The sequence below is a fragment of the Nothobranchius furzeri genome, chromosome 11 (genome assembly GCF_043380555.1).
Source record: "Nothobranchius furzeri strain GRZ-AD chromosome 11, NfurGRZ-RIMD1, whole genome shotgun sequence".
Taxonomy (NCBI): Eukaryota; Metazoa; Chordata; class Actinopteri; order Cyprinodontiformes; family Nothobranchiidae; genus Nothobranchius; species Nothobranchius furzeri.
In genome coordinates, this window is record NC_091751.1 from 54,889,592 (window position 1) to 54,906,261 (window position 16,670).

General features: G+C 40.8%; 1 protein-coding gene and 1 pseudogene across 1 annotated transcript in view; one reads left to right on the plus strand and one right to left on the minus strand.

The window, feature by feature from the left end:
* The first annotated feature begins 881 nt into the window (after positions 1-881).
* Positions 882-16,670, plus strand: part of gpc1b (glypican 1b) — a 100,789-nt gene continuing 85,000 nt past the window's right edge. Inside the window, exon 1 of the mRNA XM_070541696.1 lies at positions 882-1,264. Within this exon, the coding sequence (XP_070397797.1) occupies positions 1,105-1,264 (160 nt within the window). The 5' untranslated portion in view covers positions 882-1,104. The remainder of the gene's footprint in view (positions 1,265-16,670) is intronic.
* Positions 6,409-8,113, minus strand: LOC139061810 (piggyBac transposable element-derived protein 4-like; annotated as a pseudogene).

The window sequence follows — 16,670 nt, forward strand, 5'->3', positions numbered from 1 at the left end:
CTTGCCTGTAATTTATTTGGTGTAAAAATACATTTCAAAAACATTTTAGAGACTTATATTTTCAAAAAATATCGATGTAATTATTCTTTGAGCAGTGTCCACACAAAATTAAACAAAAAAATGTTTTAATAAACACACAGAATGCGAATGAATGTATTCAGACTTCAAAAGAGGGGGAGCTCTGTAAAAACATTGACTCTTGGTGGAATAGTTGCACTTTTGAGATTGATGTGCAGCTCATGGATTCAACAGATATACTATCAGTCAGCACTGTGGGTGGGGTGGCTGTCAGGGCAGGTGCGTGTGGCACACCTGGTCGGTGGGGATCAATGTGTCAAACACAATCCTAACCTAACCAGATCACTTTATGATCCATCAGTCAGACCGAGTGGCTAGTTGGACCTTAATAACCTGCAACCTTCAGAATATTCACAAACGTGTTTAAAAATAACATTTGCATGAGCCAGGGATGTGACAGGATGAAAGCTCTGCTCTGCTCTCTTATTTCTGTCTGCCTGCGACTCCCGCCTCCCTCCTACTCCAGAGTGGCAGCGCTGGCATCGTTCAGAGACAGCCCGAGCTGCAGTCGATCTGCCCGTGTGCACCTCTATAGGCTGCTGCGATCCCTCCCGGGTCGTTACAGCCGGTAGGCGTGAGTCAACAGAACCAGGCTGCACGGCGTCAACCGGTGCAGAGCTATTTTCTGATGTCACTTAAAATAGCGTGTTTCAGCTGGAAGCGCGTAACCTAATTCTCGCATCTCTTTTTAGGTGAGCCGGAACCGGAGGGATAAATGAGACCGGACATTTACGATCCGTCGAGAGTGTAGCCTCTTGTCAGAAAAAAAGGGGAGAATATAAATATATATATATAAAGAAGTGAAGTGAAAAGGAGACGGGTCCTCTGCGCTGTAAGGAACCGCTCCTGTGCCGCGCAGCAGTGCGCAAAGAGCAGCCAGAGACTCAGAAGACGCACGAAGAGGGCAAAAGGGAGCAGGAGGGTGGAAATTTTACGCACAGCAACACCAAGTAGCGCTACTTTATTTTATTTTTCTTGCTCCGTGTTTCTGTTGGATTTTTCACTTGTCCAGAGTGGTCAGCAGGAATGGATTCGTTCATCATAGCGACTCTGGCACTGTGCTCTCTCACGGCACCAGCCTACGGAGACAAAGGGTCCAGCAAAGCCCGGAGTTGTTCGGATTTTCGGCAGTTTTATGGCACAAAGCCATTCTCCACGGATGATGTGCCTCAGTCTGAAATTTCAGGTGAGCTCAAAACTCTATTGTTTTACCTTCTCTGTTTCTCTCTTTCAAGCAAAACAGATCCAAACAAAATCAATAATGAAAACTTTATTCCCTTCTTCTAAGATTTTTTATTAATAAGCACTAGATAATAATGTAGCCCAGAAAAAGAAAATACTTATTGAAAATAACAAAACTAGAGAAAATGTGTGTCTATGTAGGCTCTATGTCTGCATTTTTCTAATCTGCTTAAAAACAGCAACAACAACTTGTGTTTTAGTTTGAGGGACATGAGAAGGCATCTATCTTTACACCTCCTAAATCTGTTGTCACACTTATTTCAAGTCACATGGCACTGTGGAGTTGCAGCTCCTGGCTGTCTGAAGATAAAACGCTGCTTTGAAAAGATATTGAGACTGAGCAGACATGCCGCAGAAAATCTGCCTGTTTGATCCCAGATCAAGAAAAAAATATTAGAAAGTCCCTTCAAATTCTCTCACACTCAACAAAGACGCATGCAAAAACCCGCCTCTTGCTTAGCATTCCCCTTTATCACAGTCTCCATCACTTCAACCTGAGCTCCTGCTTTTGAAGACACTCCCTGCTATTAGCTTCCTTTTAAGTTTTTCTGTTGAAGCAGGAAATTGTGAGTCAAATGAGCTGACTGAACATACGCGTAATATAATGTTGCTCAGTGTGTTATTCATGGTCTGTTGTCAGTCACAAGCCCCTTTTGCTGTTCAGCTGATTGCATGTTTGCTTCTGGTGGAATTCAGAGAAGTGCTTACAGGCCCTTTAACATGGCTCACTGCAATTCGAGGCAACTTCCCAGTCAACATTAAAATCACCTGTTCTTTTTTAAAACACAGAACAGTTTTGTTACCTGTTTTCCTGCTACGTTTCTAGCATGGAATTAGAAATACGACACAGCAAGAACACACCTAAGATGTTCAATTAAAATCACCTGTTTCGCTTCTCATCTCCACCAAAAGGTCTAAGCTTAATATGGAACTCTAAAGTTGCCCTTGGTGTCCGACAGGTTGTTCTCCAAGTTACCTGGACTTCTGTTTCTGTTTCCGAGGCATTTTGCTGATGGTTTTGAAATAATTAATACCGAGATGCCAATATAGTAATGCAGACCAATATTGGTTTTTCTGTTGCTGATACCGATGCTGATATAAACGAGACATGGCCAGCCGATGGTCGATAGGTACTGCTGATTTTTATAGGCCAGATTTAATGGCTGATATCTAGATATTTTTCACTTTATTTTCATGGTAAAATGTTACTAATCACATCAGTTGATGCACAAAAAACCGAATCACTTTTTGAACTCTGAATTTAACTAACTGTTAAATCTTAACTTTGTGCAATGCTCAGTGTTAAAGTCAGACACTCAGATAAAGTTAATTTAGAGTATTTATTATAGAGATGGTATTAGACTATTAGTGAATGTAAAATACATTGAAATTAAATTCCGCAACAGCACCAGGCTGCTATAGAATGTGCCTGACTTTAAATCGGCTTTAATAAGGACAACTGTCGGCCGATGTATTAAAAAACTGTAATAATAAGACAATATATATCGGCCGATCGATATATCGGTCTACCCCTAGTATGTATTGGGTTTATCCTTTTTTGGAGACAATTTAGTCAGGAAATGTTTTCAGACTGTTGGAAATAGGCACTTGCAAACCGATACAGAGAGAATATGGATGGATGATACAAGTTGAATGCAAGAATACTGAAATATTCTATCAGTAGTCCATGGAATTTTTTTTTTCTGTTTGATGGCAAGTTGTTTATGTTCATTTCAAGTTTGTACTGAAAAGCATAATCGGAGCTTCATGGAGCTGCGGCAAGGATGTGATATCTAACGCACAGAGGTCTCGCTTTTCTGTCCAACTTAGTGCTCTAATACGGAGGTATAGATTTGAGCAGTCATGAAATGTGAATCTAGAGCATTAATATGATCAAACTATTAGATCATCACTTATTTTAGTAGAAGTACCAGCAGAAAGGGCCAAGTAGTAAGTGAACACTTGTAACTGACTTAACTGACCATACTGATTAAATCATTTGACAGAAATCACATCAGCTCGTTTCTCAAGATCCAGCTTTCATCCAAATGTCAGCTAGCCACAGTGTTTCAAAGAGCAAATCCATCTCGCCATAAAAGTAACTATCCCTCTTGTTTTAGCTCATCATGTGGCGCTTAAGTCCAGGGTCAGCACATTCTCACCAAGACAACAAATAAAAGAGTTGGTCAGACTGAGGACAAAAAGGAACTGGACAGGAGATGAAGAAGCAATGCAGGATTCTCTTGTCTGTCACATGGAACATAAATAACATCAGTTAATCACTAGTTGCAGTCTGGCATAATAAACACCTAGTAAAATATGAAAGGTTCAATTTATGCCTCCAAATTATGAGCCACTTGAGCATCATGAACAATCCCTGACATTTGCAGAGGGTACATCCTGCTGTGACACCAGCGCTTGATCAACTTAATGTATTGGCTGGGCCTGATTCAAGGTCACATGACGACTACTTTAGCTACATTAAGTTTAGTGGGACGGTGTGAGATGGCTGCTTCCTAACTCTAAAAGTGATGTTTGGTTAAAGCTTTAATGGCCACCGCAGTCCTCTGGCTTGGGTACAGAAAGAATTACAGAATGAGACTATTCAAGGGATAACCCACCCATAAGTGAAATTTTGTCCCTTGCCATATACCCTAGAGTTAGATAAGTGGGTAAAAAGCATTTTGTAACTGGCCCAGCCACACTTCTAATGTGGTTGTGTGTTGCTTTCTTTAGCTTAGCATAAACAACGTAAGTGAATGGTAGTAGCTAGCATAAATCATTTAAATTCAAAAAGGCACCTACTTCCATAAACAAACATGTGGCAAATAGGCCGCATAGGTACAGTTTTTGAAGGAATAGTAAGTTGATGAGTACATGACAGATGAAGCACGTGCCACTGCGTTGCCCCTTGCATCAGAGGCTTACATTGGTGCTTTGTCATAATTGGTTTCTGTAACTCCTCCGTGTTACTTATCATTTTTATTTGCAGTAAATATAAGCATTGAGGTCACTTAGCCTAGCAATCTAGACAGACAGTTGCCTTATCGGTCTAGTCATGCTCCACAGGAGCCTCAGCAGGCCTAAGCAGTATTGGGTTATGCCAATCAGCTCTGTTGGTTTGGTGGGTGGGATGATGCGATGAAACTTAACAACAAAGATGATGACGGCTCCTTTTAAACGGCTTTGGCATCAACTTTAGACTAATTAGACTTGTGCTTTTCTTTGGGTCAAGAGCAGATAGGTACTTAAGTCATTTATTTGGATAAAAAGATGTATATTTTGACAGTGAAAAGCAGACCGCCCTGTTGACTGACATCTGTAGTGATGAGTATGTCACGTGGTTTGGTGTCCAAAAGGATGTGGAGACAGTTTGATAGACGCAGATACTGCTCCACGACTGAGCTCTGTCTATGGACTACAGACTATATGTTCATGGCTTGCTAGGCTAAAGGTCACCAATAATAATAGGGATCATAGGGGAGTAATTTTCATGACCTTTTACCTCAAATGCTACCATTCACTTACATTGTTTATGCTAAACTAAACAGAATATTGCCAGATTGGGTCAGTGTATGAGCTGGTTGTAAAAAGCCTTTCCCCACTTATCAAATTCTGCAGAATATTAAAACAGACTAAATTTCACTTACAGGTGGAATCTCCATTATTAAGGTAATCAATTGTGTGCAATAAAGTGTAAGCAAATATGCATATAAATTTGAATAAGATTAAAATATACTACAAATAGAGAGACATTAAATTAGGCTCAATCTAATGCAATTTCCTTAAGATTAAGGTCTCAAAACAGCAAAACAAAACAATAAGTTCCTTTTACACCTCATTTTGAATTACTTTTTTGTACTCAAGTGACGAAAGTCAGAAATCTAACATCACCAATTCATATTACAGTCTTTGTTTGATTAGACTCAGTAAGAGAGTTTTCACACTGCTATGCCTCATCTAATGTATTGGATAGCCTCCTGCTTTTAAGTAGTTTCACCCAGAGCTACGCAACGCAGAAGAATACTGTTAAGTTAAGGGTGAGCTGTTTGTTATCATTGTGTTGAAGTAATGTTTATTAGACCATTGCGCCATTATAAGCGGAGCACTTTAAAAAAACACAAGTTCATGGGGAATAAAGTAAACTGTCGGATGCTTTCAGAATGAGTGTGATGATTCAACGTTACGGATTGTAATTGACATCGGAAACAGTGTTTCAGTACTGTATGACTGATTTTTATGATGCTCGTTCATCTCCTTCTTGTCCCTTCCCCACCCTGTCCCCACCCCATCGTTATAGACTCGATGACTTATCTTGTTGTCTTTCAGTGAATGAAACACTTCATCTTCATGTGTCTCTCCCTTTCTTTAAGAGAGAGGTGTCAGGCGGTCTTTGAAAGCAGCTGGCAGCAGTGTTAGATCTTCAATGTCACATAGGCCTGTACAAAGAGAGAAGCTCTATGGGCCATCTGCAGGAAGCCTGGTAACATTCTGGCATTGATTTTCCCATGCTGTATTTTTGTTGTTGCTGATTGCTGGTTGCTACACACTGACTGAGTCGTATAATGCTCTGGAGTGTCATCTCTAACCAGTGTTTGGATAATGATAGAGTTGGCTTGCTGTTCACCAGCGCTGCTAGGAAATCTAAGGAGCGCTAGCTGCTAAAAACTGGTTTGTGGCTGAAAACAAGCCCTGATCAGTACAGTAACCCACTGTGAGAAGTATGGGAATGGTTTGGAATCAGCTGCTTGATGCAGGATTTAAAACTATGAATTGAAATTTGTAGTCACAGTCTTGTTGCTAAAGCAGAGGGTGTTTTCCCTCATGTATTATGTTGAAAAAAAATCGCATTGGTTATGTTGCAGGTCATTTAGACCCGCCCTGTCTAAATTCACTCAGAACTGTCAAAAAAACTGCAATAAAACAACAGGAAATTTATTTTCCATTAGAGAAACATTTAAAACACAGACATACAATAAAGTTTGAATATCCAGAACAATTTGTAAGAACTGTTCAGTAAAAGATGTTCTTCTATACAAACACATTTATTTTATTTTATTTTTCTCAGATTTTCAATGTTCAACATTTTCAGTGTTGTCCACGTGAAGGACAGAGTGCTGTCCATCTGTGTGCTTTCTGCAGATGCACTTCTTGCACTTCTCACAAACGGTAGGACAGACCTGGCATATTTTCTGTTTATTTGCACCTGTATCCACTGGATCCATTGTAGATTGGTCGGATGATGCAGAACTGACCTTTTCAGTGAGAGCTGCTGCTGCTGCTGGGGATCGAGCTGGTCTGGCTTGCCTCTGGATCTCGGGGATGACAAGACTTTTGCCCAGTTCTTCCAGGAAAAGCCGACGTCGGTAAAATTTGCTGACATTCCAATGTTGGTAGATTTCAGTCCACAGGACAAAGGCATTGTAAGCTGACACATCCACAATGTTGTAGAAAATCACCAGGGGCCAACGAGCTGTTTTGCACTGGCAGCTGTATGTTGCTGTGACTTTGTCAAGATTGTCTACTCCTCCTTTGGTGGAGTTGCAGTCCAGGATCATTTGTGTTTTTTTGTCTTCCCTTGTGCTCAGAGATGCATCTGTGTGCATTATGCTCATGACAAGAACATTTTTGTTTTTCTTTGGGCAGTATGAAAACTGTTGCTTTCTCAGTGAAAACAAAATTTGAGGAATGTGGAGGTCTTCCCTGCATCTTCAGAATTTCACTGGGAAGTTCTGGCTTATTTTTCCTGATTGTTCCCAACATAGTGAGCTTTCTTTTCTGAAGTTCATCTCCAAGCCAGTAGGATGTGAAGAAGTTGTCACAGGTGATGTTATGCCCTTGCAGCCCTTCATTCATCTGCAGCACCACACGCATCCCCTGATTCTTCTCAGATGCCTCTCCAGGTAGCTTTCCGGTGTACACCTGCATATTCCATGCATAGCTAGATTTAGCATCACAAGCTGCCCATATTTTGATGCCATACTTGGCCGGCTTGTTGGGCATATACTGCTGGAAAGGACAGCGACCCCTGAATGGAACAAGGCGCTCATCTACAGTGACATGGGGACCAGGGTTGTACAACAAAGGTAGAATCTCAACCCATTTATCCCATACATCTCTGATTGCAGCAAGTTTGTCTCTTTCACATCGACTGGCTCTGGTTTCGCGGTTGTCAAGTCGGATCACATGAGATATCTTGTGAAATGTCTCAAAAGACATTGTTGCACGAAAGATCAGCCTTCCGTTCCCTTCATTCCATAGACTTGCAGTTGCTTCTCTCTTTGACCTGTATACTCCAGCTAATACCAGGATTCCAATATAAGCATGCAAGTCAGTCAGATCCAGTGGCTTCCATTTCTCTTGAAATACACGCCTCACCTCCAAGTTAGTCATGTCCAGTATAATCTTTTCTATTGGAGGGGGTATGAAGAGATGAAATGCTGAATGGCTATCAACTCGCGTGACTGCAAATCTTGTAGGACCAGGAGTCATTTTGATGACATTAGCAGATGACACTCTGCCTTGACTTCGGTGTGGTGATGTTGACCATTTTATTTTACCATCTTTAGATGTCCATGTCCTCTCTGTAGATGATGATTGCTGCATTCCTTGGTTCTCACTTGATGCAGCAATGACAGGAAACTCCTCTTCAGAATCCTCCTCATCAGAAAATTGGTAGTCTGGATCATCAGTAACATTGTCCTCAGCCTCTGAAAAACCCCCTGTCTCTGAAACATCTTCTTTGTCATTGCTGTGATAAAGCTTCTTCAGCTGTCAACCTTCTGGAGCTCATTTTTGGTGTGTTGAAATGACATGACATCAGTGACAAGAATAGGGCAGAAAAAGTTTCTCGCGCACACACCTGGGCCTCTTGGTGTGAATGTAAATTCAGAGGCAATCACAACATAGCACATCAAAGAGTCATGTTTATTTTGGCTCTGAACAGCTTTTTACTCACATTAAAGTGCGTGGGTCAAAATGACCCACAACATCATTTTTGTATACAAACACTGCTAAGACTTCCCAGGACACATCAAAGTGTCCATATTTCTCATATCAGTTCATGGCCCCAGATAAGAAAAAGTCAAAAAGTTTCATTAAGAAAAATAGAAGATGACCAGCGCTATGGTCAACACAAAAGCTGGAACGGGTCAAATTGACCCTTAACATAATAAGAAGGTTTAAAAATTATTATTTTGGGGGGTAAAAAGAAAACATTTCTCATGGGAAAGCATTTTACTCTTTTAGACATGATAGAGACAAAGTACACATAGAGCAGACATGGGGGACCCAGCTTATATAATTGTAAATTTTTAGCTATTTTTTGCACTGTCATGTTCTGTGTCCATTTGTTCCCCAGCCCCTCCAGTTCCCACTCCAGGTTCTCCTTTTGTGTTTCATAGTGCCCTCATGTGTCCTTTGTCTGCGTCTCATTTATGTGTCTCTTTGTGTTCCTCATTTGTCCCCTGGTCTTCAGCCTTCCAAATATATCTCTCAGGTCCTGTGTTCCTTTAGTCTTCTCCAGTCATCCCTCTGCAGCCAGTCATCCCTCTGCAGTGTTTATAGTTTCAGCTTTTCATTTTATTAGTCTCTTTCATATGTTTTGTCCCACCAGTCTTTGTAGTTCTCCTTCCCTTTAGAATATTAGTTATGTGGTTGCTTTTCTTGTTTTTAGTTTTTTTCTTAGGTCATGTGAGTTCCCTCCCTGATTAAGTATTGCTTTCACCTCGTCCTCTCCCCGCACACCTGCAGCTCATCTGCCTCCCATCAAGCCCCAGTTTATTTAAGCCCTGTCTTGTCTCAGTGTCTTGTCGGTCCATTGTTGTTTGTCAGTGTTGTTTTGGTGCTCTGTGTGAGATTCCTGTCCCGTCCCCCAGTTTGTGCTCTAGGTGAGCTCTATTCTCATATTCTGGATTTTTGGATTTTGGCTCCCTGCCTTTTTGGACTTATTTTTGTTCATCCTACAATAAAGGACTTTTTCTTTATATCAACTCCTGCCTCGTGTCATCCTGGGTAACTGCATTTTGGGTCCAAACCATCCTCTCAAGGTGACAAGCACAGCTTTGTTAAAATGTACCCTAAAATGTACAGAGGTAGTCAACAGTGTTTCTGCATAAGGTACATCAAGTAAATTAGGGCACCGTGACAAAAATATATAACAATTATTTGCTGTGGATTTTTATTTTTTGGTTTCCTGTTTTGTAAATTTTTAAAAGTCTAACCACACCATTGTTCAATGTAGAATCAACCATAAAGCAAAAACATGTATAGGTGAAATACCATTTCTGGGTATATTTTTTGCATGTTTGCATTAATTTTGTTGCAAATATCTCCAATATTAACAACGCAGTCTTGAAGTGGCTCAAAATACAATTGTGTGAGATTAGTTTATGCATTAAATTCTAATTCAGCAAACATTCACCATCAGAAACATTTATATTCAATCAACACTGCGCACTATACCCTGCTGTTAATAGTTACACAGGGCAACGATCACTTAGAAACTGATTTTTATTAGATATTTTTCAAATGTAATCTGTCACTCATTTAACGTGCAGGCTAAACATAAAAATTGTCTTCTTGCATTAGTAGCCTATAGAAATATATGGGGAATATATTGGATTAAAAAAATCCATTCAATTGCATGTCAAATTGTCTAACATTCATGGACTCACCCATCTTTCCTCACGATGAGGAAGTCTGTTGTTGGTTTAGCATCCAGGAGAGAGCAGAGCACTTCTCGGCTAGTAGAAGCTAACCGTTAGCGTTAGCAACTACACAACACGACATAACTCCTTCAGGCTTGTGGTTTGTGGAGATAAAACATTGCGTTGCAAAGCAGAGTCAGAGGTAGAGTCGCGTTGCTGTTAGTACATCAGAGGCGAAAAGTCCAAATATCATTAAATAAGACACCAATTCCTGTCGTGTTCAGCTCAGTTCTGATCCGGCTCACTTCTTGTTCCTGAAACTGGAGTGCCAGAGTTTTTGTCCCTCAGAAATCGACTCACGAGGAATTAATTTATACTAGAGACCACTTCAAATGTGTTTGAAAAAATGTGGCCGTTAACAAAAGTCAACTAAATCGCCAAGTCACAGTAAAATAATGAATGCAGAATGAATAAAGAGATGATCAGAAAAGTACACAGATCTTCAGCTTTGCTTACATTTTTTCATAAATGACAAAGTGATGAGGCTTAGAGTGGCATATTTAAAACAGTCCACTTGGAAGCACGTTCTCAGACTACAACCCCTCTGCACTGGCAAATCTTCAACACCTACAAGTATTTAATGATTTAATATCAACATGTTGCCCACCCATAACCTGAAGGGTTTATGAGTCTAACGATATTCATTGATTGGTCTTGTTTTCATAAACGCATGTCAAACCCATATTTAGATATTTATGTATTATTTATAGAGATATAAACATAGAGATGTATGTCTGATGAATGCTGAGTCACCTATTCCCTTTGATTCACAGATTTCATACAACATTCTGATTAGCCTACCAAGTGCTCAGGAGCTGTAAATATTCCTTTTGCACACCTTAACTTATTGAGCATTCAGTTTTGTTGCTAGGCTTAAAATGGCATTTATCTAATAATAATTAATAATTATATGACATGTTGACTCAAGAAACATGATCATCATCCACACATTCAACTGCGACTTGCTGCCTAACAACTAATCCACACGGGAGGCATCAGCGGCACGGAACGTTTCACAGAAGCCGCTTCTGGGACACGTCAATTTCCGCATAGAGCTAGACAGAAATCACACGCGGTATCCGTGTAAAGCATCTGGTAATTTTCAAAATAAAAGACTATAATATTTTGTGATCTTGCGAGTCCAGCGAGGAAGGTGTCAGACATGCAGAGCCACGTCTGAGACGCTCCCTGGTGTGGATTCACGTGCTGCCGAGCATGCGGATAAACCGTCCCGCTGCCGTTCCGTGCCGCTGATGACTCCAGTGTGGATTCGGGGCCAGAAGCTGTGGTTTGACATAAAACCTCACATTGAAGCGTATGTAAGCGTAGGGAGTGTGCTTTACTGCAATAATTGATAAGACTTTGAGACTAGGAGCACTTACAAAAGTTTTGATACAAATTCAAAACAGAGACTTTTATAATGCTGAAATGCTTTTAAATAGTATTTTCTCTTTGGTTAGTGTCAAATGCTGTAAAAATGATTGTGCTATGGCTAATCACCATCACGTTTGGACAGCTCTGTTTTATATTTGTTTAATATAAATGTTGTGCTTGATCCTTCTGAACAGCTGATCACATTTCAAACATATGAAAGCGGTTGCAGCAGTTCAAACTTGTGCTATTTTGAAAGTGACATATGCTGTACTTGCTTCTAATTGTGACCTTGTCAGATTTCCCTTTCAGAATGTTGCAGAAAGGCACCGGGGGAGCAATTGACTCATGGCACAAACACATTCAGCTGCTGTCCTTTTAATGGGAAGCTAGGAAGAAAATACTTTATATTTTGAGAGGTGTGGCATTAATGAAATTTGACTGATGCAAATGTTGTACTTCTGTCAAGGAATGGAGTATTAGTCATTAGGGAAACATTAGGCAAATGAAAATGAATAATGCAGGTCAAGTAAACGCCATAACCAGAATTTTCTTCCATTTGGGAAAATAATATATTATGCAAGCATAGCCACTCTGAGCAATGTGTCTTTGATAGTCAATTTCAAATTTACAAATTAAGTAAAATACAAAACAAGTATGATGGTCTGATGAAAAAAAGTTTGTTGTTGTTGTTCTTTTAACAGTTGGTGCATGTTACACTGTATTTTGTATTTGCAAAGGTTGGAGCCAAATTTAACGATTACTAAAATAAAATATGAGGAGAAAAACTCAGAACACTGCACTTAGATGTTGACATTTGGTATTGCAGATGTTGGACAAGAATAAGTAGGGAAGCGTGAAGATGGGGAAAAATTCCCAGTTAAACTGCAAAATGTCTAGTCTATAATATATATATATATATATATATATATATATATATATATATATATATATATATATGAGCAGGATGTGTCTCCTGTGCTTCTGTTTGTCCTATTTAGACAGATTAAAGCTAAAGCAGGAGTTGTTTTTTTTGTGTCACAGCATGAAAGCTCATAACTCTGCTGTGTTTTAATGAGTTTCAATTCCTGCATCCTGTCTGCACTTGTCTGGGCATCGCTGTGTATGTGTCTGTGACTGTGCAACTGAATATACTGAAGTTGTAAAAATGTTAATGTCAGTAAGAAGCCTCCTGAAGCATTAAGCCATAATGGGCTGCAGGAAGCATGAAACAGACCACATGTGTTTGATGTTCACCAAAGGGAGAATAAGAGGGCAGGCCTGCTGACTTGACTTGGACTGCTTTGGCCTGTTTGCTTCTGCTCTTGTGGCAGGCTGGATTTGAGAAAAAAATATGACAAAAAAAGGTGGAAATTATTACAGAAAATTTGCCTCTAAAGGCTTTTTCTGCATATAATCATTTTTGTCAGAAATGTGCACATTTGTAAAACTGTCTTGTTCTTTGAAGTTCTCTCTGAAGCATCAACATTTTTTTCTTTTGTCCTGTCTCAGTCAAGAAAGCTGATGAATATCCAAAAATCTGTCTTGTAAATTTCTATAACTAACACTGAAGCAGAACAATGTCAGCTGTGTTTGACTTTTTCACTCGAAGTGTTAGCTTTAACTTAAACTGCACGACTTCCTCGCAGAGCAAATCTCCCCAGTCTGGTGCTCAAACTGTATTCACACTCACGAGGGACGAGCAAAATATCAAACACGCCAGAAATCCGTGCAAGCTCACGATTGCTGATCAGTAGCAGGTCACGTGGTGTTAATCACCTCTCGCTACCCCCTATAAACGACACAGCGCTCAGCGCAAAACTCGCCCCAATCTTGTGGATTCTTGCACGAGTGGAAAATCGGCTCAAAAGAGTGGAAACGTCACACAGCGTCCGCCCAACTTTACCAGCACACAGGCGGGAAATCAGTGCCCATTAGAGCGTGATGCATCACCTTGATTTGCATCTGCTGTCTGTTCTTTGTCCAACATGTGGCTCTTCGCTTCTCTTCTCTTGGGCACCTCTTGTCTTTTGCTCTCTGACATTTCCTTAACGTGAGTTCGCACATTCAACCCTCCATGGGCACACAAGCTATAGAATTTCAGATGACAGCAAAGGCCATTTTTATTTTTATGGCTCCACTGGGGTTAGCAGAGTCATTGCAACAGGCACATGTGTTTACATTAGTCTTACTTTGTTAAGATGATGGTTGGAGTTACATAATTAGGTTTGATCAGTAATCAAAGGGGTGACTGCAGAAAATGCTTATGTGTGTGTGTGTGTGTGTGTGTGTGTGTGTGTGTGTGTGTGTGTGTGTGTGTGTGTGTGCTGTCTTTAGAGGGCTGCACTGTGACACTGTGTGACTCCGTTTTTGTCCCCAGAGATATTGGCTGTGTCAAAGGGAGAATTATTACTTTGTTACTGTGAGCTCCTTTGATATCTCCAGCTGAGTGTGTGTCTTTGTGTGCGTGTGTGTTCAGATGTGGATACATAGACCCATTGCATCCATGAACAAACACAGCACATTATTTATGTATGTTTGGGTGTTTGTGCAGCACAGATGTGTGAACTCAGTATGACTTCTGGAGTCATGCACAGTAATTGTTATAAAACTGCTTCCTTCCTGTTTTGCAGACACTGCATGGAGATTTTCCGTGTGTTATGATTGCTGGCGTTTTTGTTTTTGCCCTTTCTTCAGTATGTAAATGTGTACGGTGCAACATTGCACTGTTGTGCTTCACGTAGCTATTTAAAGTGACAAGCGCTCAGCATGAGGCTGCTTTTGCTTCGGCTCTTTTCCTGTTGGTGCTTAATAAATGGTGTAGACCCAGACCAAGACGGCCACTACTGTTTTAAGTGAGGGCACGCAGTATGAAGGCTGCAGCGTGACACACCCTAACCAATGCACACAAATGCTGTTGCAGCTGTGAATCAGAGGATAACACACACACAGTTGGGTAATCCTGTGGCTATGGCACTATAGCAACAAACACAAATAGACTGTTAAACGAGTCATCACCTGTTACTAGCTTGGATATCTATGTCATACTATTGTATTTTAGGCCATAAAAATAATTTGTATTGCAAAAATAATTTAAAAAAGTGCTTTTCTGACCATTTTTTGTAAAGGACATGTTTTCTTGCGAGAGCACACGCGATATTTCGGCTGTGCTGGATGCTTCATTTGGAATCATAGGATGTCTAAGGAAGATCCCGTCTTTCTCGCCTCTGCTTGGCTAGAAGGGATCTACTACGATTGACTATTTGATTTAGCAGCAAACTGGCACCTTCCCTTGATAAGTGCAGACTGTTCTCCTGCCACCGCCACCAACAGAAAGCAGTTTTGGGGAGTTTTGTAAAGAAACTGTGAACTTAGCACAGCGAGAAAGACCCCTTCCTTGGACTTACTACAATCCCAAATGACTTGTCCTGTCATGGTTGAAAAATAGTTCAAAAATGAAAGTTTAACCCACATCTTTTCTGGCCGTGAGTTCAATGTCTTTGTGCGCGTCTCATTTGGATGTTTAAAAATAAAAATTTGGGCGTCTTATTACTGTAAAAATATAACATGGCAAAGAAAAACTCCAAACAGCAATCTGATAACCTGGCCTAGATTCAAACCTGAGTCATCCACATGTAAGTAAGGTGTTTTAGTATTTGAGCTATCCCTTTGACATTTTGTCACAGAAAATATTTCTACCACTGAAAATGGTGTTAAAACCCAGCAGACATTTGGATGCTTGATGGCTGCTGAAACGATATTAGTCCGATAAAAGTTTGAAATTTTAAAATGCAAACTATTATTACTGTATTTTCAAAAATCCACTCATTCCATTTACTGAGCATCAGTCGCCTCCTAATGTTAGAATATTGGAGACTCCACATCTCTCTTGTAATGTCAACACCAATCATATGACCGAGATTTCCCTAGGGGTTGCATTTCCTCTGAACCACCTTTACGTGAGATCAAGCCCCCTAGCTGCATCACCTCTTTGTAGCAGTGTGACTGATGGGGGAACTCTACAGCAAAGTGAGAATGGCTGAGGGAGTCATTGTGGTCTCACTCCTCTCCTTTGACAACATTCTCAAGAAGAAATGTAGGAGAAAAGTCCTCTGTGTTGGAAGAGAGATTCTTAACCCTCTACTTTCTGTTTAACCTCATGCCAGCTGGGGAAGGCGTTGTCGTCGTCTTCCTCCGCTTATCCGGGTCCGGGTCGCGGGGGCAGCATCCCAACTACGGAGCTCCAGACGGTCCTCTCCCCGGCCACCTCCACATGCTCCTCCGGCAGGATCCCAAGGCGTTCCCGGACCAGATTGGAGATGTAACCTCTCCAACGTGTCCTGGGTCGACCCGGGGGCCTCCTGCCGGCAGGACATGCCCGAATCACCTCCCCAGGGAGGCGTCCAGGAGGCATCCTGACCAGATGCCCAAGCCACCTCAACTGACTCCTTTCGATCCAGAGGAGCAGCGATTCTACTCCAATTCCCTCCCGAATGTCCGAGCTCCTCACCCTATCTCTAAGGCTGAGCCCGGCCACCCTACGGAGGAAACTCATTTAGTCCGCTTGTATCCGCAATCTCGTTCTTTCAGTCATTACCCAAAGCTCATGACCATAGGTGAGGATTGGGACGTAGATCGACCGGTAAATCGAGAGCCTGGCTTTCTGGCTCAGCTCCCTCTTCACCACGACAGATCGGCTCAGCGTCCGCATCCAGCTGGGGAAGGATCAACCTTAATTAAAAAAATAGTGCAACTGTTTATTTGGACTAGAAAACATATACAAAGACACACAACTATATATATATATATATATATATATATATATATATATATATATATATATATATAGACTATAGACACATTACTTTGTCTAGTGTGTGTGTGTGTGTGTGTGTGTGTGTGTGTGTGGTCTGTCTTCTCGACCCCCAGTGAGTCGTGGTGGATGGCTGCTTATACTGAGCCAGTAGTATCAGGATTGCTGTATAGTCACTGACACTAGTCAGTGACTTGATGCAATTTGCTGGGTTCCTTATATAGGAAACATTATTTCTGATTGGCTTAAATGAACTGACCTGAATTGGAATGTTTATTATGTGAAGTGCCTTGAGACGACTCTTGTGGTGATTTGGCTCTATATAAATAAAATTGAATGAACTGAATTGAATTGTTTGAGCAAATAAATAAAGCTTTAAGAAGCTTTATTTCCAGAATGTATTTATTGTCATTGTCATTAAATTGGAGTTTGACAGATGACTTGATCATGACTTGAAA